Consider the following 18,198-nt stretch of genomic DNA (forward strand, 5'->3'; position numbering starts at 1 on the left):
TTCACTTATTTGCCAGACTGGATTGCGTGATGCTCTTCTTTTGCTCATGTTAAAGAGGAGCCAGGGAGAAATTAGCTAAGAAACCAGAAACATTTGAGGCTCAGGTCTGGCACACAAATAGAGCAGGGTGGCACCTGCCCGCTCTGCCCGCATCCCTTTTCCTGCTGGACAAAGGCGGATGCAGCTCTGCTGGGGGCACCATGGAAAGGGTTCTGATTTGTTCTCCCTTCTAGATTGAGATCAGAACATGGATTATCTGGAAGCCCTGGCACATGGCAGTTTGAGATCCATGGAGGATGCTGGAGGCAAGTTCTCAGTGTCCCTTTCCACACAGAACAATCAGTGTCAATGTGGCAAGGGCTCACTCACATCCATTGCCTCCTGAAGATGCCACCTCCTGTAATGGTTAACAGTTCTATTGTTGTGGTGTGTTTTGTTTGAATGGTTTCTCCTATTATTCCCCTAAGTCATTGGTTTGCTCCTAGTTTGTATCTTCCTACCCACCTATCAAATCCTGCCTCAAGCCCACCCCTTGTTTTCTCATGTTCCCCATCTGTCATTACACCCATTTGTCAGTCTTCCCTTAGGCCAGCCTCCTACCTGAGCCACCCCTCTGGAAATCCCCTGATCTCCAATGCCCCATTGGCCCATGTGACCCACTCTGCTCCCCTTGTTTCCCCTCTTGTATTGTTGAATGGAACCTTCCACTCCTCCCACAGCTTCTTCCTATTGGTTAAAATTTTGTACCCTCTCTCTGGCCTCCCCCATATAAAAACCCCCACACAGTTGTGTTCTCAGTCTTCAGTCCCTGGACCCTGCAGTGGAGTAAAAGCCTTTGGAACCCATACTGGAGGTCTCCTCCTCATCCTTGTCTCCACCATGCGCCTACCAATATCCTTGTGCCGTGGAGCATTTGCTCTAAGCCGCACCTTGGGTCACCCCGCTGCCGAGTGTCACGATCCCCTAACACAAGTGGGAGTCGTGAGAGGTTCGTTTGAGCTCAGAGTGCAAAAAGGACACCAGGGGATTTCAGTTTAAATCACAACAGCAATAATGCACCTTTATTTTAGTGCCAGCAACATGGGTTGTGTGATAGATGAGAGGGGGAGAGAAAGAGGGAGAGAGGGAAAGAGGGAGAGAGGGGTAAAGAGCCAACGTAAAGAGAGAAAAGAGGTGGTTATAGTTACCAACAGACGAGACGGGGTCACCGGTGTCTTCTTCCATGGGGAGATCTCTCTCAAAGAAAGTAACTTGGAAAAGTCACTTTTACAGTCTGTTTCAAAGCAAGGGGCAGCTGGCCAAGAGGTGGGGAAATTCCCAGGCTATTGTGATGAGACCCCTTGCTCTGGGAAGCAGGTGTAAGGTACAGAACAGGCCGCTCCTTACGAGTCCCTGCTCAGCAGCAGGAATGAAGGCAGTGTACCTTGACAGCACAACAAGCACACCTGCAAACCATCACCTGGCAAGCTTCCACCTCAACCAGGCCAGAACCCCTGCACAAATTCCCTTGGGGTCTTCAGGGTCTCGGTCTCTGTTCTTGTGATGGTTGTGAGGCAGATGAGGGAAACTTCAGACTGTCTCTTACACCCTAGTAACCCCAAATGACACCAATGAACCCAAATCACCACAAATAACCCCAAATTACTCTAAAGGACTCCTCTGACCCCACACCTGACCCCAAATGACACTTCTGGCCACACACCTGACCCCACAGGACACAGACATTTACCCCCTGCTGAGCTCGGTCCTATACAACCCCAAATCCTTCAAAAATCCTCAAAATTTGACCCTGGGAACATCCTAGATGAGCAGGGTCAGTTCCAGTGCAATGAGGCCTTTGTGCCCTTCTCGGCACCCCAAAAATCCCATAAATCCTTGGGGTGAAGTCCTAAATCCTTCTGGAATCCCAAAAATCCCCAAATTCCTTTGGGGTGTGGCCCTACATTCTTTTGGAATCCCAAAATTCCTCGGGGTGGGTACTCCAGACCCATTTGGGACCCCCACCCCTGAAACCCCCAGACCATTTTTGGACCCCAATCCCAAAGCTCCCAGACCCATTAGGGACCCCCCCAGACCCTTTTTGGGGTAGCCCAGACCCTCTTGGGACCCCAGACCCTTTTGGGATCCCATAGCCCCCAAAGTCCCCAGACCCTTTGGAATCCCCTTGGCCCTTTTTGAATCCCCAATCCCTGAAACCCCCAGCCCCTTTTGGAACTCCCAGCCCCCTTTGGGACCCCAGAGCCTCTAGAGACCCCCATCCCTTTGGGACCCCCAGACTCTCTGGAGACCCCCACCCCTTTTGGGACCCCCGACCCTTTGTGGTGGGGCGGTGCTGACGCCCCCTCCCCACAGGGCAGCGGCTGTGCCTGGGGGAGGCGCTGGTGCGGGCAGAGCTGTTCCTGTTCCTGACCTCGCTGCTGCAGCGCCTGCGGCCGCGACCCCCGGCACCCCCCGAGGAGCTGCCCACGGCCCCCCTGGAGAGCGGCTGTGCCAACATTGTGCCCCCCTTCCAGCCCCTCCTGCTGCCCCAATGAGACCCCTCCCAAATTCCAGACTGCTCCCCAAATTCAGGAACTGCCCCAGGATCTGGACCCTTCCTCATGGCTGGAAAATCTCCCCACAGATCCTCCCCAAATTCTACTCCCAACATCCCCCTTGCTTCCAGCTCAGGATTGGGCTCTGATGAGACCCCTCCCCAAATCCCACCCCCAAGATGCCTCCCCATCACTGGAAAATCCTCCTAAATCCACCCCAAACCCTGCCCCAAAATGGGGAATCCTCCCTGAGACCCCCCCCCCAAATTCAGGCCTCCCCAAAATGCCCCTTCTCAATGGGATCAGGACCCATCCCCATCAATGGAAATTCCCCCAAAACCCAAAAAATTCTCCCCAAATCCCCTTTACCAAAATCAGAACCCCCCCCAGGACCCCTGAGATTCCCCCAAAAACCACCAAATTCCTCCCCAAAAATACCAAAATTCCTCACAAATCACCCCAAAAACCCCAAAACCCCCATACTCCCCCCAAAGTCCCAAATCCACCTAAGACTCAAAATCCCACCCCAAAACTCCAAATTTCCTCCCAAACCCAAATTTCCCTTCAAAACCCCAGAATTCATCAAAACCCCCAAAATTTCCCCACCCCCCCAAATTTCCCCCAAAACCACCAAATTTCCCCCCCAAACCCCAATTTCTTTCACAAAACCCCAAATCCTCCCCCTAAGAACCCCAAAGTTCTCCCTAAAACCCCAAATTTCCTCCACCTACACCCAAATGTTACAAAAAAAACCCTAAAACTTCTGCCCTAAAACCTTGAAATTCCCCCAGGACCCTCAAAGTTTCTCCCCAACACCCCAAATTTCCCCCCAAACCTCCAAATTCCCCCCAAAATCCCAAATTCCACTCCAAAACCTGGGAGACTCCCCTGCAAAAAAACAGCAACTCCTCCCCAACCCCCCCCAAAATCGCAACTCTCTCCCCAAAAATCACCATAAAAGTTGAGAACGTAAATTTTTTATTTCATATTTTTCACACCTTGGGATGGGGGGAAAACACCAGAATTCCTGTGATTTTTCCTGTTTTTTGAAGGAATGGGTGTCTCCCCAAATTTTCTAGCCCCCCCAGGTGACCCCTCCCCAAAATTCCTGCCCCTGAGCCCCCCCAATTAAGTACAAATAAATTAAAAGAGGAAAAAAGAATACAAGGGTGGGGAAAGGTAAAAATAAAGAAAAACAGAAAAAAAAAAAAAAAGAAAAAAAATCCCCTTCAACCCAATTTGGGGGGAGGGGGACAAAGGATATATCGAGGGAGGGGTCGAATTCCCAGGAAATAATTGAGGGACCCCCCCCCAAAAAACTGGGGGAACCCCCCCCCAAAAAAATTTCACTTTTAAAAATGCCAAAACCAAAAAAAAACTGGCAAAAAAAGGTAAAAAAAACTGAAAAATTTGGGGGGAACCCCCAAAAAATGCATAAAAAATGTGGGAACTCCCCCTTGAATCAAAGGGATTTGGGGGAATTTTTTTCCCAGAAGCAGTGGGTTTTTTGGGGGTGGCAGGGGAGGAGAGACCCCCTGCAAATTCCTGGAGGTGTCCCCAAGACACCGTCTGCAGAGGCAGCGAAGGGAACAAAAAGGCCAGTTTAGGGAAATTAAGGGAATTTGGGGAGATTTGGGCAAATTTTAGGGAATTTTTGGATTTTTAGGGGGTCAAGGGCGGGTCTCCAGTTTGCAGAGCCTTGCATTCCAGGGCTGCAGGATCATGTCCAGGGAAGCCACAGTTACCAGGAACAGGCATGGGACACCAACAAGATGGGATTCTGCTCAGGAAACCATTTATTCAGCTCAGGAACAAACTCAGATCCAGAGACAGCCCCAAACAGAGGCAGGGAGATGGGGTTTGACAACCAGGGTGGAGTTCAAGGTCAGGGACCACTGGGAACACAGCAAGGGAAAAACCCCAGGGGCCCAAACCCAATCAGAAATCCCTGGGCTGCCACCCCACGAGGGGTCCAGGGTGGAGTTTCTTCCTGGGCTCACAGGGCCCATCCTCTGAGGCAGAGGGATGGAATTCCCTCTTGCCCACACCACTCACTTTAACAATGTTCATTTGAAACTAAATCTTTGCCTCCCTGGGCAGGGGAATCTCACAGAAAAACTCAGTAATGGCCTCCTGCTCCCTTCATCACCCCCAAACTTTGGCTGTCTCATTGCAGACCCCACCCCACCTCCCCAATCCAAACCCCAACCCATCCCATCCCTGCTGGACATCAAGACCCCCTTCCCAAGCTCTATTTTCCACCATTTCACACCTCCCAATCCCCATCCCACCCATCCTGCCCCACCCAATGCCCATCTCACCCCTCCTGATCTGCATCCCACTTCACCCAATCCCCTTCCAACCCCATTCCACCTGATGCCTTCAGAAGGCTGACCTAGAACAGAGGCTGGACAGAGTTAAGAATAAAGTTTATTAAAAGGCCTTAAAGGACAGACCTTGGGCAGTACAAGAGCCTGGCCAGAGCTACACCCAAGATAAACCCAAAAATGGTCATAAAAATGGACAATTGATCATAAGGTCTCACATTTTTAAAAGTTTAGGTCCATCTGCATATTGCAATCTATTCATTGTCCAATGACAGCTTCAGATGATGAAGTCCCATCCTTCTTGTTTTCTCTCTTCAGCCCACCCTTGTTCATGCTTTTGGGCTGAAACTTCTAACAACTGTCCTTAGTATCAAGCTAGAAAAGGAATTGTTTTTTCTACCTACTCTGTGAAGAGAGCTCACCAACACTTAATATGAAGTTCAAACCTACAAACCTAGGCAGTGCAGAATATGAAAAATATGAAAGCTAAAACTTAAGGCATCACACCCTGAGGGGCTGTAGAATTGAATAATTTTGGAGAGGTACTGAGTTGGATTCAGTGACACTGAGTGGTTTTGAGGTGAAAGATCAAACCCTTTTGTCTCTTTGAGTGCCAAGAAATGGAGACAACTCCACCAAATAACCCCACAACCCCCAAATACTCCCAAGTACCTCCCAGATTCCCTTGAAGCACTAGTAAAATGTGAGGTTTTAGATGCCTTTGATGAATTTGTTGATTTTTACCACTATTTCTCTGTTTTAAATAGATGAAGATGAATCAAAAGATAATTGAAACCAAAATAAAATGACCACCAGCCCAGTGTGTTCCCAACACAGATCACTGGGAACGTGGGTCATCAGGTCCTGCCCAATGTGGGTCCTCTGGTGGGGGATGGAGCTGGAACAGTGCACAAAGCTCTTCCTGCACTTGGGGCACTCGCAGGGCTTCCCTTACCGGTGCCTCTGTTGGTGCTGGGTCAAGTGAGAGCTCTGGGTGAAGCTCTTCCCACACTGGGGACACTCATAGGGCCTTTCCCCAGTGTGGATGCGCCGGTGCCTGATGAGGGTGGAGTTCTGCTTGAAGCCCTTCCTGCAGTCAGGGCAGCGGAAGGGCCTCTCATCCGTGTGAATCCGCTGGTGCCTGAGGAGAATGGAGCTGGTCTGAAACCTCTTCCCACACTTGGGACACTCGTAGGGCCTCTCCCCAGTGTGGATCATCTGGTGGATGGTCAGTTTGGACCTCCGGCTGAAGGTCTTCCCACATTCCCCACACTCGTAGGGTCTCTCCCCAGTGTGGATGCGCCGGTGGGTGACGAGGGTGGAGTTGTCCTTGAAGCCCCTCCTGCAGTCAGGGCAGCAGAAAGGTCTCTCATCCGTGTGAATCCGCTGGTGCACAAGGAGAGTGGAGCTGGTCTGAAACCTCTTCCCACACTCAGGACACTCATAGGGCCTCTCCCCAGTGTGGATGCGCTGGTGGATGACAAGTTTGGAGCTGCAGCTGAAGCCCTTCCCACATTCCCCACACACGTAGGCCCATTCCCCAGTGTGGATCATCTGGTGGCAGATCAGGCTGTTGCTCTGGCTGAAGCTCTTCCCACACTGCAAGCACTTGTAGGGCTTCTCCCCATCCTGAAGCTGCTCACGGACCACCAGCTCAGAGCCCTGGCTGGATCTCCGGCCGCCTTCCCGGCACAGGGTGGGTCTTTCCTCCTCAGAGCACCCTGGGATGGGTTTGGAGCCCCTCCTCCTGTGGGATCTCTGGGGATTTTCCTCCCCACTGGATTCCTGCACTGTGGAGCTGCTCAAAACGGCCTCTTCCACGAGGTTCTCCTCTGGGGATTTGTCCTCCCTGGTCTCCATCCTCAGCTCCTTGTCTGGGGGAGGAAGGACAAGGAGAGGATGGGATTTGCCTCCGTGCCAGAGGGAAGGGGAAGGAGATCCCCCCAGTGCGTCCCCAGCAGGACGGCGTCAGCAGCGGGGTTGTCCTGCAGCCGGGGGCCCTGCTGGGCTGGGAGATGGAGCAGGAGAGAGGGGGAAAGGGGCACTGACTTCCTCCTCACCTGCCTGGGTGTCCTGGGGCATCTTCCTCTTCCTCACAGCCTCTTCCTCCATTGGGCCAACAGTCTGGGAATGGGAAATCCTGGTTTGGGGAGAAATACAATTTATGAGCACATTGGAATAGGGGGTTCCTCCTGCCCAAGTCCATCTCTAGAAGTCACCAGCCTTCCATAAAAACCTCCCAAACACCAAGATTCAGCCTTGAAAATGCCTCCCAAGAGTTCCCCATCTCTGGTCTCTCCCCTTTGCTGTTCAGGGGTTCCCCCCTGTCCCAGCTGCTGGGGGTCATGCTTGTACTGGGGGTTCTCCGTTTGCTTGGTCCCTGCCCTCCTCAGGCTGCTGGGAGTGCCAAGAATCTAAAAAGTTCTCCCCTTTTCCATCTTCTCACTAACAGATGCTGTGAACCCCAGCATCTCCACAAGGGGCATTATCCGCTTAGCTTTGCAGTCCTTAATTCTTAAATATCCCCCCGCCAAAATCCAACCCAGGGATCCCCCAGGATATCTGGGCTGAGCTCCCTATCCCAGGGCACCTGTGGGATGGGGGGTGATGATCCCATGGGTGAGGGGCTGCTACCGCTGAAGATGAATAGATCACGCGGACACAGGTCGAGGTGTGGTGAAAAGAAGAGCAGAGTTTATTTTCCTCCCAGGATTTATAGGTTTTTGACCACGGCCAGGGACTGGATGATCAGGATAACACTTTCTCACTGCACTGGCCATGAGAGATGCCTACCACAAGATGTGTAACAGAAAGAATGTACACATATCTATGTTTACAGTTACTGTCCTGGGAAAGGCCTTAGAAAACCATGTCAGCAAGCTCAGAAGCTGAGTTTTCAAGGCGACAAGGGACTTTGAATTCAGGGAGTGCTTGATCTCGTGGTTCCTTCTCCTTTCCCTGATACTCCTTTGTCCCTCCTCTTCCTGCCTCTCCTCCCCTTCCATCCCTCCTCCTCCTCTTCCCTAACCGAACCTCCTTCTCCTCCCCTTCCATCCCTTCTCTCTCTCCTTCTTCATCCCTCCTCCTCCTCCATCCCTCCTCCTCCTCCCCCAGGAGCAGTGACACCCTTGGTGCCCCGTTCCCAAACCCCTCACAGCCCACGGCAGGAGCGGGGATGGAGCCGGGACAGGTCGGGATGGGCAGCGCGGGGCTCTCCGCTGCTCCCACCCGCTGGGGACGGGGGGAACCCGGCCCGGGGAAAAGGAGAGGGAAACTGGGAAAATTGGGGGCTGCAGATCCAACCTGGGGCTGGCTGGGGACCCTGGCTGGGGACTGCCAGCCCTTGGGGCTCCTCTGGGGAGATGTGGGACCGGGGGGAACACAGAGAGGGCTGGGGGATCCCAGGAGTGGCAGCACTGGCAGGGACTGGTTTGTACTGGGGTAACTGGAACCTTACTGGGGTAACTGGGAATGACTGGGAATGAGCACAAGCATGCTGAGGGCAGCTGGGATATACTGGGAGTGACTGTGACCATACTGGGGGACTGAAATCATGCTGGGAACAATGGGAACCATGCTGGGGACAACTGGGAACAACTGGGATTGACTGGGTCTGCACCAGGGGCAACTGGGCATGACTGGAACCATGCTGGGAGGGTCTGGGATCATCTGGGGAGGGACTGCAACTATACTGGGATTAAACTGGGTGCAACTGGGATCACACAGAGAGGAACAGGGAGTGACTGAAACCATGCTGAGGTCCTACTGGGATCACAGTGGGAGCAGCTGGGCCATGCTGAGAGAGACTGCTACCGTACTGGCAGCAACTGGGACTGCACTCAGGGTGACTGGGAGTGTCTGGGAGCAACTGGGATCAGGCTGGAAACACCTGAGGAGTGACTAGGAGCAACTGGGATAGACTGGGAGAGACTGAAACCACAGCGCAGGTAAATGGGAGCAACTGGAACCACACTGGATAATCCTGGGAGCAGCTGTGCCCATGCTGGGGTCATACTGGGATCCTACTGGAACTAGCTGGGATCATACTGGGGGTGACTGCAAAGGGGCTGGCTGTGACTGGAACTGTGCTGGAGGTGACTGGGAGCAACTGGACCCATCCTGGGAGTAACAGGGAGTCACTCTGGCCATAACTGGAACCATACTGGGAGTATCTGGGAGTGACTGGAACCATACTGGGGGTGGCTGGCACAACAGCTCATACTGGGGGTGACTGAGATTGTAGTGGGAGTGACTGGGATCATCCTGGAAGTGACTGGAACCATACTGGGAGTGACAATGGCTCCTACAGGGATAGCACTGGGAACCACTGGGATTACAGTGGGTGGGAATGGAACCCGACTGGGGGTTACTGGGAGCTACTGGGCCCATGCTGGGAGGAAAATGTGGACACATTGGGAGCAACTGGGATCAACTGGAAGGTACTGGAACCATGCTGAGGCGACTGAGACCACAGCTGGGATCATACTTGGAGTAAGTGGGAGTAACTGGGAAAGAATGGGATCATTCTGAGGTAACCAGAACCTTGCTGAGGCAACTGGGATATACTGGGAGTGTCTGTGACCACACTGGGAACAGCTGGCATCACACTGGGGGCAACTGGGAGTGAGTGGAACCATGCTGAGATGGACTGGGACTATTCCAGGGACAACTGGGATCATACTGGTAGGAACTGGGAAGAATTGCAACTATTCTGGGATCACACTCAACTGGGATCATACTGGGATCACAGTGGGAGCAGCTGGGTCCCTGCTGGCTGAGACTGGGATCCCACTGAGGGTGACTGGAATCATACTGGGATTGACTGGGAGTGGCTGGGAACAACTGGGATCATGCTGAGAGCAACTGGGAGGAGCTGGGAATGACTGGGAGCGTGCTGGGGCTGACTGGGATATACTGGGAGAGACAGGGAGTCCCAGGGATCACACTGGAGGCTACTGGGGTCACACTGGCACTGCCAGGGAGCAACTGGGGGCCACTGGCCTCATCCTGGGAGTGACTGGGATTAGACTGGGAGTATCTGAGATCAGACTGGGAGTGACTGGGATCAGACTGGGAGTATCTGAGATCAGACTGGGAGTATGAAGGAAACTGGAAAATTGGGGAAAAAATGTGAAAAAAAGCAGGATAAATTAAAGGAAAATAGAAGGGAAAAATCAGGGGAAAAAAGAGAAAAAAATCAGGGTGAAATAAAAAAAATGGAGGAAAAATAAGGAAAAAATTGGGAAAAAAAGGAGAAAACTCAAGGAATAAATCGGAAAAATTGGGGAAAAATCAGGAAAAGAAAGTGGAAAAAATCTTGAAAAAATCAGAAAAAATGGGGGGAAAATTCAGGAAAAATAGGAAAAGAAGGAAAAATCAGGAAAAATCAGGAATAATTGGAAAAAACCTGAGAAAATCAGGAGAAAAATTGGGAAAGAATTTGGAAAAACCAGTAAAAGAAAGAGGCATAAAATCTAAAAATAATAGGAAAAATTGTGAAAAAATTGTGAAAAAATCAGGGAAAACTCAGGGAAATTTGAGAAGAAATTGAAAAAAAAACCTAGAAAAAAATTGGGAAAGGAAGAGAGAAAAATCAGGAAAAAACAGGAAAGGCATGAAAAAAAAATGTGAAAAATTTGGAAAAATCAGGGAAAATATCAGGAAAAGAAAGCTGAAAAGATCCTGGGAAAAATCAGAAGAAATCAGGAAAAAATTCGGAAAAAAAGTGGAAAAATCAAGGAAATGTTTGAGAAAGCTTGCAAAAAAATCAGGAAAAGTATTGGGAAAAAATCAGAAAAAAATGTGGGTGAATCAGGAAAAGAAATGGTGGAAAAAATTGGGAAAAAACAAAAAAATCAAGGGAAAAATGAGGAAAAGAAACGGGGACAAAACCTGGGAAAATGGGAAAAAATTGGGAAAAAGCCAGGAAATATTTAAGAAATGAACAGGCAAAATTTAGGAAAAATTTGGAAAAAATGGGGAAAAATTGGGACAGATCAGAGGGAAAAATCAGGAAAAAAAAAAATGAAAAAAATTGGGGGAAAATCAGCAAAAAAATTGGGAAAAAGCAGGGAAAAATTGGGAAAACAATGAGAAAAAACAGAAAAATCAGGGAAAAATTTGAGAAAAAGTTGGGAAAAAGACAGAAAATTTTGGGAAAAGAAGATGGAAAAATCAGGAGAAAAATCAGGAAAATTTGATAAACTGGGAAAAATTGGGAAAAATTGGGAGAAAAAGGAGGGAAAAAAATCAGAAAAAATCAGAAAAAAAAAGGAGGGGAAAATTAGGAAAAAACTGGGGGAAAACAGGTAAAAATGCGGAGAAAACAGAAAAAAGCAGGAAAAAATGGGGGAAAAAAGAGTGAAAAATTGGAAAATATATTGGGAAAAAATGGGAAAAATCTGGGACAAGTGAGTAAAAGATATAGAAAAATAATCTGGAAAAATCAGAAAAAAGCAGGAAGAAATGGGAATAAAAAATGGAATAAAAATGGAAAAAAACTGGAAAAAAACAGGATGAAATTCCCCCTATCCCATTTTTCCATGGAATTTTAGGAATTGCCTACCTGGGAGGTTGTAGAAGAATTTCCAGACCTGGGAATCCGGGGAGTGGGGAAAGGTGGAATTGCGGATGAACTGGTCCAGATATTTGGGAAGGTTGATGGCCCGGTCCTCTTCCAGCTTCCAGAATGTTCGGATGAATCCCACGCCTCCTTCCAGCTGGAAATCATGGGGAAATCATGGAAAAATCATGGAAAAATCACGAGAAAGCTGTGATTCAAATTCATGGAGTTTTGCCCCCAAAGCACCCTTTTTTCCCACCAAAATTTCTATTTTTTCCCCCAAATTTCAATTTTTGGGATAATTAAATGGGGAAGATAGGGGGAAATAAGGAAAAATAGGATGGAAATGGAGGAAGAATGGGGAAAAGTTGGAGAAAACGACAAAAATATGGGGGAAACGTGAGAAAAATGGGAGGAAAAATGGAGCAAAAATGGAGGAAAATAGGGAAAAAAATGGGGGAAAAAATGGGATAAAAATAGGGAAAAAAATTGAGGAAAATGGGATGGAAATGGAGGAAAAACTGGGAAAAATGGGAGAAAGAAATGGAAGAAAACTGGGATAAAATTGTGGAAAAATGAGATAAAACCAGGATAAAAATGGGGGAAAAAAATGGGGAAAACTGGGATAAAAATAGGAATAAAATTGGTAAAAATGAGGCAAAAATGGAGGAAAAATGGAAGAAAATGGGGAAAACAGGAGTAAATATGGGGAAAAACTGGAAGAAAATGGAGCAAAAATAGCATAAAATGGGGAAATAATAGATTAAAAATGGAAAAAAATGGGAAAAACAGGAAAACATGGGGAACAATTTGAGTAAAAATGGAGGAAAAATAGGAAAAAATCAGAAAAACTGGGAAAAAATGAGGAAAAATGAGATTAAAGAAGGGGGAAATTGAGGGAAAAAGAAAAAAAAATTGGGGGAAAAGAAAAAATAGGATAAAAATGGGGAAAAATTATATGAAAATGGGATAAAAATTAGAAAAAATAGAGCAAAAATGGGGAAAAAATGGGATAAAAAAGGGGATAAAAATGGGATAAAAATGGGATAAAATGGAGACAAATTGCACCCTAATAGGGAATGACTGAGAGTGATTTGGCTTATCGTTTGGCACAGAGGAAACTGGAGTCACACCGGGGGAGAAACTGGGCTCATGCTGGGAGCAGCCACTGCCGGCACCGGGAGCCCCGAACCCCTTTCCCGGCCATGCCGGACCCGCATCCCCCCGGCCCCTTTGCCGGGGCTCTGCCACCACCGCCACCGGGACCCCCCAAAAACACCTCCCGGGGACCCCCGGGGTGCCCCCGAGGGGCATCTGCGGCTCGGCTCTGGAGCCCTGCCATCCCCAAACATCCCCCCCAAAAACCCCAAAGCCAGGGAGCCCCGGGGGATTTGGGGCGAGCTCCCCCTCCCCGGGCACCTGCGGGATGGGGGGCGATGGTCCCGAAGGAGCTGCAGATGCAGAGAGCGGGGAGCGCAGGTGGAGCCTCCTCTGCCTGCTCCAGCTCTTCCTCCTCCTGCTCCTCCTCTTCCTCCCCCTCTGTCCCTCCTCTTCCTCCTCCTCTGTCCCTCCTCTGTCCCTGTGCGCGGTTCGGAGCCCTCGGGTGAGCGGGGCCGGGCCGGGACACGATGGGAAAGGGCTGGGTCCCCCCCAAACCGAGCTGGGGGCAGCGGAGCTTTGGGGGAACAATGGGAACGGGGCGGGACAGGGGAACAGGGGGAGGTGGGAGCACTGAGGGTCCCCCAGTTCACCCCAGGAGCCCCAAGCCCCGTCCCAGCCCCCCCAGTTCCCCCCGCAGCCCCGGCTGAGGGGGGCTCAGCCCAGGAGCCGCCGTCGTTCGGGGCTCCCCCGAGTGCAGGAACAGGAGAGTTCCCGGCTCGGGGAGGCCCCAGCACAGGAGGGGATCTTGTCCCTCTTCCAGGGCCCTTCAGGGTCTTCAGGCCCCTCTCAAGACGAGTTTTTCTCTTTTTCAGGTTTTTTGGGGGGGATCCCACCACTACAGGGGTGTTTTTTCCTCCCCATTTTTGGGTGTTTGTGCGGCTGCAGCCCCACAAGCCCCTTTTGAGGGGGGATCATGACGGCTTTAAGTGACATTTTTAGGGGTGGGTTGTTTTGGGGAACCTGCTGGTGATGGACATGGGGACCCCATGCCGGGTATGAACCTTCTCAATGTCTGTATGGGGTTTTGCAGTTTTTTGGGAGTTTTTGGAGCATCCAGGACTGTGTTTAAGATCCAGGAGAGGTTGGGGTGTCCTGGGGGGTTTGGGGGTTCTCGGCAGGTTTGGGGGTACCTGGGCAATGCGGGTGGCAGTGCTGGGGACCCCGTGCTGGGTTTGAACCTTCTCACTGTGCACGGGCAGCGTCAGCGTGTTCAGGGAGATCCTGGGGGGCCCGGAGGGTCACCCCAAATCCCAGGGACCCCAAATGCTGAGGGACCCCCCGAACTGCCCTCACCGCTGGATCTGCTGCAGGCAGGGGGGCACCAGCACTCGGCCCCCACCCTCCACCATCACAGGGGGGCTGTAGAAGAAATCTGGGGGTGCACGGACAGGTCGGGTGGGACCCCCAAAGTCCTGAAGGAGGGGACACGGGGGGACTCCCTTGGATTCCCATTGTGAGGGAATGAGGGGGAACCCAGGAAGAGTTTGGGGGGGGCTGAGTGGGTCATGGGGAGACCTCCCAAAAGTCTTGTAGGGGGTGGGAATGGCAAAGAACAGGGCGATCCCCAGGATGGGTTTGGGTCAGAACCGGATGGGAGCTCCCATGGCAGTGGGATGGGGAGATCTGCCCATGGAATTCTATGGGAATGACATGGCAGTGAGATCCATCTACAGAATTCCCATGGGAATGGGACAGCAGCAGGATCCATGCATGGAGATCTCACGGGAATGGGATGTCTGAGATCCATCCATGGAATTTCCATGGGAATTCCCAGGTTCCCAAATTTTGTCCTCCCCGATCCCACATTCCCATTCCCATGGGAATTCTGCCCTCCCCACCTTTACACTCCAGCGCCTCCCGCCCATATCTGACATATTTCCGGAGACATTCCCTGCAGCTGTGAGCCAGGGAATTTGTTAATCCCTCAGCCTGGATCTCAGGGATCCCCATGGCGGTGCCACAGTTGCCATCGCAGCCCCACAGATCCCCCAGCCCCGGCTCCCCCCGCTCAGCCCCGCTCTGGCTGTGCCGCTGCTGCAGCATCTGCAGCTCCCCGCTGGCCCCGTGCCGGTGCCGCTCCTTGTGCCGGCCCTGGCTATCCCAATATCCCAGCCCTGGCTATCCTAATATCCCAGCTCTGGCTATCCCAATATCCCAGCCCTGGCTATCCCAATATCCCAGCCCTGGCTATCCCAATATCCCAGCCCTGGCTATCCCAATATCCCAGCTCTGGCTATCCCAGTATCACAGCCCTGGCTATCCCAATATCCCAGCCCTGGCTATCCCAAGATCCCAGCCCTGGCTATCCCAATATCCCAGCCCTGGCTATCCCAATATCCCAGCTCTGGCTAGCCCAATATCCCAGCTCTGGCTATCCCAAGATCCCGGCTCGGCTCCGCCCAGCCCCGCTCGCTGCGGCGGCGCTGGAAGGGGATCCCAGCCAGGGACCCCATGGACATGGACTGCGGGAAGCCCGGGCCGGGCTCCGACAGCGCCGCGTGCAGGGAACGCAGGGAGAGGAGAACTGGGGGGACATTTGGAGATTCGGGATCGGGGGGGTCACGGCTGAAGGAAAGGGGGGACGGGGAGAGCCGGGAAGGGCATTTGGGGATGGCAGGAGTGACAAGAGGGGAGGCTAGGGCTGGCTAGATGTGGCATGGCTGGAGTTCAGGGCGTTCCTGTACCCAGGAAAGGGAGCTCCAAGGGTCCCCGCTGTCCCCATTGCCAGGACAGGGCAGGGAAAGCCGGGATGGCTGGGAATAGGAGTCCCGGCTGTCCTGAGTGCTGATGAAAGGAGGGGCTGGCTGCTGGGAGAGGCAGGAATAGGGGTCCGGGGGGTAAATGGGTCAAGGAGAAGGGGGCTCTGGGGGCTGCGGGAGGCGGGATGGCCGGGAAAGGGGTGCAGGCTTTCCTGGTGCCGGATAAGGGGGTGCAGGGTGGGACCCACATCCGGGAATGGGGGTTCGGTGGGATGGCGGCGCCCAGGAATGGGGGTTTAGAGGCCCCTCGGCGCTCCGGAATGGGCGATCAAAGAGTCCCGGTGCCGGGGGTCCCCCTCACCTCTCGCCGCCCCCCGGGAGCGCCCCCGGCCCCAGCGCTGGAGCCATCGCGCTGCTCTGCTGCGGCCCCGCCCACAGCCCCAGCCCCGCCCCCAGAGCCGCCTCCGGCCCCCCCATTGGCGCCGCTCTTTGCTGCCCGCCAGTGGCAGCCCGAGGCTGCAGTGACGTCACCGGTCGCCGGGCAGATCCCGGCGGCGCAGGGCGGCCAAGGCGGAAGCGAAAGTGCCCGAGGGAGCGCGGGGGGAGGGGACGGGGCAATTCCAGGGAATTCCCCTGGATCCCCTCCCGGGATCCCCCGGGACCCTCCTCGGCCGCGCACTGCGGGACCCCCGGGACAAACTGGGCTGAACTCCCGGGCCCTGCGCCCAAACTCTGCCTGGAACCCGCCGGCTTCGGCCCAAAGCGGGGGAAGCCCCGGCATCCGCGGATCCCATTTTTCCTGCGGCTGCGGCTCCCCAGCCCCGGCGGAGCAGGAGCGGGCGCTGGGAGCCCGAGCCCCGATTCCCGATCTCCTTCCCTCTCTCTCTGCTGCTCTCTCCCTCTCCTTTGGGTGATCAGAAATGCCAGAGCGGCTGGAGAGCCCCGTGCCCAGCTCGGCTTTCCCTGGAAAGGGAGGCCTGGGGGTGCGGTGCCCCGGGATGGCCGGGAATGGGGCTCCGGGGGTCCCCGGGCTGAGGGAACCGGGGGATCCAGGGGCTGGCAGGGGAGGATCCCCGGGAAAGGGGGTGCAGGGCGCTGTTGGTGCAGGAGAAGGGGGTGCAGGGGGTCCCGGAGCTGGGGAAGGAGATGCGGGGGGGTCCCAGGGCCCAGGAATGGAGATCCAAGGGGGTCCCAGGGGGGCTCCCCAAAGCCCCTCCCAGGGCACAGCAGGAGCTGGGTCAGGAGCTCTGGCAGAGACAAAAGGGGGTGAGCCCGGCATGGGGGGGGACATGGGGGAGTCACAGGCGCTCCTGGGGGGGGACACGACCCCCGGGGACCCCTCCTCACCTTCTCCCACGCACCCCAACAGAGCCCCTAAATGGATGAGCAGAGCTCGGTGACTGCAGTATGAAACTTGTTCAGTGGCACAGGAGGATTTAGAATTGAGGACAGGGGAAGGGTTTAACCCAGCCCCCTGTTTGAACAGTCTGGAGAGGGGGCTGGGAAGAAACCCATGCCTGCATTGAATTGAGAGAGATCCAGACCCGGGCTGGGAGAGATTTGAGACACACCCACCTTTGGACTTTGCTGTCCACAACACCCTGTCACATAAAGGTAAAACCTTACAAAAGAAAGGACTTGGAAAATCATGGTTTAGGACTTGTTACGTGGGCTTAGTGTAGCTAGCAGCTGGCCTGATAAGTTCCCAGGCAAAAACATCTTGAGGATGAAAAGTTTGTTAACATAACAAACTATTCTTGGGGAGAAAAACAAGTGCACCTGTAGCAACAAGGGATCTGTCCCATGGGAATCAGTAGAAAAAGTATGAAAACATTGTTAGAGAGAAAAGTTTGGATTGACGTGTACACTCACCATTACCAACCAGTGAACTGAGTTCCCAACCAACTGGAATTAAGCACGGTGCCTTCTGATAACCATGTAAATATAAGCTGTGTGCAATAAAGCTTTGGCTATGGTGGAAGAAGAAACAGGTGTCATTGTCCATCTCTACTACGACACACCCAAGCAGGACATCGGGTCCTGCCGAAGCAGTGGAAAGAAGCAGCTCTGGTGGCCAAGTGGCACGGCCCATTCCAAGTGTCCCTGAGCACAGAAACAGCCCCAGCACAGCTGAACACGGGGGGACCCCTCAGCCTCGGCTCAAGGGCTCTGCAGCCCCGCAGATTTGGATTTCCCGGCTGCAGCAGGAGGATGGGAGCTGCCCCTGAGCCTGCACTGAAGGCAAGGCAGCAGCAGCCAGGGCTCCCCAGCGGGGGAAGCCCCTGGGCCTGCCCACAGATCCTCTGCTGAAATCCTCGGCCTGGGCACCCTCCTTTGGCATCTCCAGCCCCTGCGGGACAATCCTGGCTGGCACTGCTGGAGCTTCAGGGCTTTCTGTGCCTGCCCTCGCCACAGCTGCTGGGGAAGGCACCGCGAGAATTCCACTCTGGCTCTCAATTACACTCACACTCTGGGCTGCCTGGGATTAGAGTATTGGAAAATAGACCAAGTGTAAAATCATTTTTTATTTGATTTCTCCAGTCAGGCTTGGTTTGCATTTGCCTTGGGGAAAGGAATTTTAAAGGGTTTAAGGGATGTTCCACCACTCAGCAGAGATGAGCTTAACATCTCAGACTGGGAAGAGCCCAAAAGATTCCCACAAAGACAACGACCATCAACAAAACATCAACACCCAACAGCAAACATCAACCAACATCTACCCCAGACACTGCCCTGGCACAGCTGGAGACACCTGGTCTGGAAAAGGCTGAGCAGGAAATCCAGGAGTGCAGACCTAATTCACATCAGAGGCACAGAAATCCAGGTGCAACAGGAAACCAAACACTAAGGACTCCACAACTTGGAAACAATGAACACTAAACCAATGGATTTCTATGGGTTCAGACTGTATAAAG

General features: G+C 52.8%; 1 protein-coding gene across 1 annotated transcript; it reads right to left on the minus strand.

The window, feature by feature from the left end:
- Positions 1-4,999: 4,999 nt before the first annotated feature.
- On the minus strand, positions 5,000-6,999 carry LOC147645704 (uncharacterized). The gene is made up of 3 exons (XM_086874299.1): positions 6,922-6,999; positions 6,135-6,735; positions 5,000-6,059 (listed from the first exon to the last, which is right to left on the minus strand). The coding sequence occupies exons 1-3, from the start codon at positions 6,971-6,973 to the stop codon at positions 5,813-5,815; spliced, it is 900 nt and encodes a 299-aa protein (XP_086730425.1). The 5' UTR covers positions 6,974-6,999; the 3' UTR covers positions 5,000-5,812.
- Between the last annotated feature and the right edge of the window lie 11,199 nt (positions 7,000-18,198).

This window comes from Cyanistes caeruleus, unplaced genomic scaffold (genome assembly GCF_971803275.1).
Source record: "Cyanistes caeruleus unplaced genomic scaffold, bCyaCae1.hap1.1 HAP1_SCAFFOLD_188, whole genome shotgun sequence".
NCBI lineage: Eukaryota > Metazoa > Chordata > Aves > Passeriformes > Paridae > Cyanistes > Cyanistes caeruleus.